The following is an 8,103-nucleotide window of genomic DNA, read 5'->3' as shown; positions in this document are numbered from 1 at the left end:
CTTGGAGGCTAACTGCCCAGGAAGGTGGAGTCCCAGCACTGGTACTAGCTATAGTCCCTGCCAAACCAGGTTACCTGAGGGAGAGCCACTGAGCTCAACCAGTGGACCAACTGGTATGTGTCTCTGTAACTTCTGTAACTGTGAAGCAGTTGTGCTTCACAGACTGAGACAAAATATTAAGAAAGCGAGAAGCCTCATCAAATTACAACGAAGTCTATACAATGAAAACTATTTTAAATGATTTTTTGGGGGTGTAACAAATACTAACCTAGCGACAGAATTTAAGCCAGTCAAAAATAATCTTAAAAAAATTTTTTTTAAATAATCCTAAAAATTTAAAACAAAGTACATTTCCAAGTATGCACATAGGCAGGTCATTCTGGGGATGGGTGTGATAAGGAATATAGTAGCTTTATGTGTTTTTAGAAGACAAGTCAATGGAATTCTTGGTAATCATCAAATCTTAGAGAGAAGAGTGGGTCTAGAAGAAGAGGCCGTAACAGGAACATACACGTAACAGGACACAGAAGATTCAAGTTATTTTCCATGTGGCCTTCTCATGAGAGCAATTTCATCTTTTAAAAACTGTTTAATTGGATTTTGAAATGGATGAAACCAAACCTCACTAAAAGCCATTTCTTTCCTTAAAACTCTCTCATGGTGTCTCATGAGATTCAAGTCCAAGCTTCCAAACATGGGACTTAAGACTGCTTTCTCGTGTTCCTGTGAACCTTCGGTAGTAGTCTCAATTCTTCCCACTTCCTGCCTCACCTATTGCTTGCAATCCTTGACACGCACACAACTCAGTTTTTTCTGTTGTGGTCTCTGTTCATAGTACGCACTCGTAACTGCCAGGACTTCCACCTTCATCCTCCATCAAAATCTAAATCAAACAATACTTTCTTTAGGTTGCCTCTTCTAACTTCTCCAGGCAAGCTAAGTAGCCTTCTGTGTTGCTATAAACACATGCTCAGGTCAATTACTGCACTTACCACGCAGTGATGTGTTCTGCTGTTTCTCCTAACAACTAAACTAAGAACCTCTTTAGGGAAGCAAAGGAGTCTTATGATTCTCTGTATCCCCAGTACTTAGCAGTGTTTGCCATGCCAGGTGCTCAATCAATGTTTGTTGAAGAAAGGAACTGACGGCATTTTTATCAACATTATAATAACTCCACAACCTAGTTTAATTGCAGGTGACCTAGAGTTATATAATTTTAGACAGAGTGAATTGTAAATACAGACACATAAATTGTTTTACTCCTTATTTATTGATGTTTTGGCCTCCGAGAACCAAAGATGTAAACAGATACGTATGAAGGGTGAACAACTGGGGATACCTCGGATAGATTTTAGCCAACAGATGATAATTGAGAAAAGAAAGAGGGAATTGTGTGGGGAGTAGATCCATTAGCTAAAAGCAACAGCCTCAGAGTATTCAGATAATCAGGTTACAGATACAAAGCTAAACATAAATTCCATATGCATCTAGTGAAAATGACACACATTGGTTGGTAAGAATGTAAACCAAATATCAATTAACTGCTTAAAGAAGTTGAATGTGTTTAATTAACAGTTATTTTAGTAAATTCAACCTTTACCATTACAGAATGCTACCTTCTTACCTATAATAATTTCTAAAATGAATATTACTTGAATTGTACTAAAATATTGATAAGCATATACATTAAGGAGGGGAAAAGGTCTCAGAGATAAATGGGTATAATATGTTATAGATGAAAGACACCAAGGCCCAGAGAAGCTAAATGATTTAGTTGAAAGTCAGACAGGTGGTTAGAAAGGCCAGGACTTTTTGGATTTTTCTGTTAGATTCAGTTTTCCTTCTGCTACATACTGCCTCAGGGAAAATTTCACTAATCTTCTAAAATTTATGAGTGAGATCTGTATCCAATCCCAACAACAAAATTACTTTAGAAGAAAATTAGTGAAAAGAAATGAATTTTATTCAGATGAGAGATTTCATAAACTATTCTCATACTATGGGGAATTTACTTAAGAATAATTCCAAGAATATTATCTAGTGGAAAAAATTACTGAGCATTAAATTTTTTTAATTTGCACCCTGTATTAGTTAATGAGTGCTGAATTTTACATAACCCTTCTAGACCATTATTAATTGTGTCCCCATTCAGAAAACAAATCTAATGAGCCTATTTATAATCTCTACAATAAACAGAAATAAAAGTCACCAATACCTGAATTAACTTTGTTTCACTATAATTATTAGCATATTAAACCATGTTATACACTTAATAGGATGAGGTCATCCTTGTGCATGTAACATTTTTCAATCATTTTTAAAATTTTTCTTTATTTTTTCATCATAATAACCAAAGAACTGTATTTTCATAAAATGCAGTTTAAAAAATATGTAAAATACAGCAAAGGCCAAACAATCCCTTAAAAACCTAATAACTCTGTTTCTCTTCCACAACTGATAGAACTACTTAAAAAAAAAAAGGGTTTCTTTTTGAGGAGGCCATCTGACTAAATTAGATTATGGAAAAGCTAGAAGTGTGAAAACTTCCTCAGCTATAACGCTAGAGTAGGGATGTGGACATAGCTTCCCTAGAATGGGAATAAGGTAAGCACAGGTATGAGGAGTTAGGAAGCTGCCCTCCACGCCCCCTTCTGACTGAGGTCATGCCAGCGAGGGGAGCTGGATGAACAAAGAATCAGTACACCTTTCCAGCTTGTGAGGTTACGTGTACTTACCTGATTTCACCAAAATGATTTCACCTGTAGCCAAGTCTGTAGGTCAGTGACTTGAAAATTTCTAACTGCACCACAGTGAGGTACATGCAGTCTTTGGTGCCAAGCCATGATAACTGAGTGATGTCTGATGCTGCTATAATAGTAAGTGTTTAACTCAGTGGGTGTCAGGCCTATCTAAAAACTAAGCAAAGTAAGTTTCACTGATTCACTGATCATTGTGAAATTAAAAATGTAAGAAACACTTCTATCTACTAATATATGTTTGAAAATGCTTACCAATATAAAATTTCCATTGTTATATAAAGGCTTTCATGATGCAACTCCCTGGCTCTTATATTTTAAAAAGTACAGAATAAAATTCTTAATCCTAAATTTTTGTGACTGCTCTTAAGGTCTATGACTGAAGTAAAAGAGAGAAACACCCCAAACTGGTCATTTTTGAAACCATAAATTCAGTGTGAAACCTGCTTCAAAACTACAAATTATTTTAGACAAATAAATATATATGTTCACATTTATAAAAATTTTCCACATTACTCATAGAAACAAGCTTCATAAAATTTACATACAGAATACAATAAAAATCAGCTCTAACGATGATTTAGCTGTCATTCTCCTAATTAAAAAGTTCTGTGTTTGAGGTATCACTTGAAGAGATGCCAATATGGCACATTTGTAAAACAACCCAGGAGTCTATCCTAAAAATTCTACCCAACACAGCATCATCTCTATGAGGTTGAGCTACTCTTGTCTTTTTAAACAAGGAAGAAAATTGTAATTGTTACAATAACAGGGGAGGCAGGTACTAGACACTCTGTGTTTCATGTAACAGTAAAAATTCCTTATAAGTATTTTCATTATCATCTTCCTGCCAACACCATTCATTTCATATGTCCTAGTTAAAACCAATAAAGCAGCTTCATCTCCTATGACTTCCAAAAAAGGTTTGAGATTTAAAAACAACAGTGAAAAATTTCACTACCTTTATATATTATCATAGGATATAAAGCTATTAATTTTTCAGAGTCAAGAGCAAAGCATTATCCCCTACCTCACTTTATCACTGGAAGGTGGACCCTTGATTCAGCAAACACTCATTAAGTGCTAGGTAGAATACCTGTGTTGACTGTAGTAAAGCCATTTACAATCAACTTATGAAGTAATAACACTAGTCAGACAAAGAGTCATGAATACCAAAAATAATGTGTTTTGTATGTACAAATAACTATACTTGGGGCATGGCTACCAAGTAATAAGACTGATACAATACTTTATAGAGTCAGCACATTAAAAATGTATTGCCAGATGACAATGGTCCCATATATGAAAAAAAAGTCTATATGGAAAAGGCCGTGATTTATTGCAAAGCATAATTATATAGCAAATTCCAAGGAAGGTCAGATAACTTTCAAAACCAAATTTTAAAATTTAATGGCTTAGGCTGAAGATTCAGTTACTTTTTGGAGATCTCAGAAGAATTAGGGGTGGAAGAATGCTTTTCCTTTTTTCTCTTCTTTTTTTCCTTTTTGTGATGTTTCCCCCTTTTTGACTTATTCTTTTTTTCTTTTTTCTTTTCTTTCTTCTGATATTTTTGTTTCTTTTGTTTTGAAGTGTCCTCTTCAGTGGAACTGGATGAGTAAGACCTATGGGCAATACATACATACTGACTGATAACTGCATTTATGGCTGATAGGTAAATTTTAAATGAGATTTTAATTGCCTTAAATCATTTTTGGAGCAAGGTGGGACATAAACAAAGAAACTCAAAATGTGCTTTACATATTTGTATTCTCTTAAAATACTGACTTGGGAATTTTTGCTCCTTGGCCACAGAAACTGACAAGTAACTCTATTCTGCTCAACTCTAGTAATAAGTTTTAAACTCAGTAAGGATATAATGATTTTTCTTTGATTTTCAGTTTTTCATCCTGTCATACCCTTCAAAATATTCTAAGGTGAGCAAAGTGTCATTTACCAAGCCTTTATTATATATACAATTCATTCGCATATGCAGTAAGTTGTTAGCAAAGTCTCTTAAAAGAGTTACAAAAAGATGCAATTGTACCTCGGTATCAATGGGTGAAAGCTGAAAATTAGCAAAATGAAAGCACTTTTGTTAATTCTTTTGATTTTTCAAGTCAGAATACTTCAATCTTCTAGATGCAGAGTGATACAGATGAGCACTTGCATTCCAAAGTAATTTTCACTAGTTACAAAAAAGATGCATTTGAATGAATATAAATAAATGAAGATGTTATAGCATTATTCTTTATTTTTCTAATATTACTCTAATAAAAAATTAGGGGGGAACTATATAATTCCTTCCTCTACTATGAAAAAAAAAAAGAAAAGTAACAAAAAACAGAGAAGCCATCTCTTAAGATCTTATATAAACAGGTATACAATAATCTGCCCATACCCAAACTCTAAATGTGCGACAAGACAGAAACTGAGTCAAGGTAAAATCCTCAAGAGATAGTTGAGTGATCTAACCATTAGAAGTTAAAGCCCAAACCAAGAAAACCTGAAAGAGACATACAGGAGGGAAAACATAAATGCATGAGACTCTAAGGCCGGGTCTGTAGAGTGACTCAGGAGTCCTGTGTGGGAGCCCCAAGCTTTCCCCTGTTTCTGTGATGCTCTATTCCCTCCTCCATCTTGTCTACCTTACTTGGATTCTTGGCTGTTTCCTGGGCTTATTTTCTCATGGATTCTCTAGTTCCCTCTTCAACTCCATTATTGTCAACTCTTGTCTGTTTTCCTGTTTTAAAGACCCTGCTTGACCTGTGGATTCTGACTAGAGCTTCTTTGCCTGTACATTTTTCTTTGGCTTTTTGGTCCTGGATTCTCATTTTTAAGATACAGTGTTAGACTTGCACACAACAATTCTATTAGGTGGCAAAATCTCTGCTAAGTATGCCTAGAAAAGTTCATTTAATTTCGGGCCCTGCCTGAGATCTGTGAGACCCCAGTCTTGAATAAATAATCTGTTATGATAAAATAAGTATATTAGAATTTGGAAAATAGATAATTTCATTTTTCCTATAAGCAATCCATCTTGCTGTGCTATGCAAATGACTGAACAATACACGAGTCAGACTACAAAATACACTGAGCTCTACCTTCCTATTAGTTTTTATGTTAAAGATTATTTAACTCCCAACATTTGAGAGAAAACAAACTTTTCCAATTTATAAAGTAGCTGAGGTGTTAAAATGTACATATTAAATGCTCTATGAAGTAATGCATGACATGCAGAACCTACTCTGTTAGAGAACTAGGGTCCAAGCCAGACATTACTACTGTCAAGGGCCTTAAAAAATGTGTCTGTATGTTTATTCTAGTGTAAGTGAAACTGTACTGATTTACCATAAAAGAAACTGCTTCTTAATTCTTTTGATCAATTTCTTTAACCAGTCAGTTGTTAAAAGAGTTGATACTAAAAACTCATAGGTGGCTGATGAGGGTTGTGAAAGACCTGAAGGAATTTTCAGCATCATAAGTGAGTATATAAATCATATTAGTAACTTTATTTTGTAGCCATGGCAATGATATTTTGAGAATACAAATATTTAAGCTCCAAATTCATATATATGAAGACAAAATATATATGTAAAGAATTTAGAAATCATCCAATTAAAAGCCTGGCTGACGTTTTAAACTCAAAATTCTAGATAGAACACATAAAAGAAGGGAGGGTGGCTATTATTTATTTATACCTTAATTTGCTCCAAAAAAAAAAAAGATGGCTGAGTATCAACTTTATTTTTGATTCATGACTTCATTTTACTGAAACAACTGAGTATCTAATTCCCATTAAGAAAAAAATTAGTGTCATATTAATTGGACAACACACAAAAAATAAAATTTTATAATCCATCCTGGATTCATAGTCCCACTTTTAAAAAACAATGATGTTAAAAAATACCTTTTCCTTTTTTTTTTCAACTTGATTTTCTCTTTGCTTTTTGCTTTTTTCTTTTCCTCTTCTTCATTTACTCCTGTGTGTAGAGGGAAAAGAATCAGGATACCATGAATCTACATACTGATATGGTATATATACATTTTTTTTATTTCAGTTGTTGGTGATGAATTTCATTGGTTAGGATATTGCGCTTTTCTTGTAACAATTTCTCCTTTCTTGATGGTTTTTTTAAATTGAGGTATCATTGACATATAACATTATATTACTTTCAGGCGTACAACATAATGGTTTGATATTTGTATACATTGCAAAATAATCACTTTAAGTATAGTTAACATCTATCACCATGTTACATAGTTACCCAAAATTTTTTTTCTTGTGATGAGAACTCTTAAGATCTACTCTCCTAGCAATTTTCAAATATACAATACGGTACAATTAATTATAGTCAACATACTGTACATTACATCCCCATGACTTAATTTATTTTATAACTGGAAGTTTATACCTTTTGACCACCCTTATCACCTGCCTCTAACAACCACAAATCTCTGTATCTATGAGCTTGGCTTTTTTGTTTATTTTTTAGGTCTCACATATAAGTCAAATCAGACAGTGTTTGTCTTTCTCTGACTTATTTCACTTAGCTTAATACCCTTACGGTCCATTGATTATTTTTATTTATTAAGAAGCTTATAAAAATATTATATGCTCTTTATAAAAATTTCAATCACTGCTAGGTACATTATGTAAAAAATTCATGTACTCCACGATTAATTCCTATAGTGAATCAATATCAACAATTTGGTGGGTAGCATTTCAGGTCTTAAAAAACAAAACAATACAATCAGATACAGTTTTTCTTTCCTTCTTTCTCTCCCTCTCTCTCTTTCTTTCTAAGTAGATGCCATGCCCAACATAGGCATGAACTCACAACCCTGAGATCAAGAGGGTTGATCTCGTGTGCTCTACTGACTCAGCCAGCCAGGTGCCCTTTGAATACAGCTTTTTAAAATTTTCTTTCTCAGACAAACTTAGTTAGCATCATGGGATTCTAGGTTCATGATGTCAGGATCCCAGGACAATAACAATAGATCTGATATTTATGTCAATGGTGTCCCTGAAGGAAAGGATATATACTATTCTCTAACTTGTTTCTAAAATATGCAATTTGGTGTGTTTTCTTCTAAGCTTGCTCTCTAATAACCAAATATACACATACAAGTACTTACGTAAAATGGTTATGTATAAGTCCCAAGTTTTTCCTCTCTTTTGAAAGATGGATATATGATATTTTATATGGTATACAAATACAGTGGCATATATAATATTTTGCAACTTATTTCACCTTTGTCAAAAATCAGTTGGACAGGAAAAAAAAAATCAATTAGACTTCTGCTTCTGGGACGATGAAGTAAGTGTACTTTTCCTATTCCTCCCGGT

General features: G+C 33.7%; 1 protein-coding gene across 1 annotated transcript in view; it reads right to left on the bottom strand.

Annotated features, from left to right (window-relative positions):
* Positions 1–1,251: 1,251 nt before the first annotated feature.
* SREK1IP1 (SREK1 interacting protein 1) overlaps positions 1,252–8,103 on the bottom strand; it is a 42,626-nt gene continuing 35,774 nt past the window's right edge. The window contains exons 4-5 of the mRNA XM_025892370.2: positions 6,664–6,736; positions 1,252–4,378 (exon numbers count right to left, since the gene is read on the bottom strand). Coding sequence (XP_025748155.2) covers positions 4,189–4,378; positions 6,664–6,736 — 263 coding nt within the window. The 3' untranslated portion in view covers positions 1,252–4,188. The remainder of the gene's footprint in view (positions 4,379–6,663; positions 6,737–8,103) is intronic.

The sequence above is a fragment of the Callorhinus ursinus genome, unplaced genomic scaffold (assembly GCF_003265705.2).
Source record: "Callorhinus ursinus isolate GAN/ISIS: 27379988/994484 unplaced genomic scaffold, GSC_fseal_2.0 scaffold23, whole genome shotgun sequence".
Classification (NCBI taxonomy): Eukaryota; Metazoa; Chordata; class Mammalia; order Carnivora; family Otariidae; genus Callorhinus; species Callorhinus ursinus.
The sequence above is the reverse complement of the archived record's forward strand: the minus strand, read 5'-3'. Positions and strand labels throughout refer to the sequence as shown.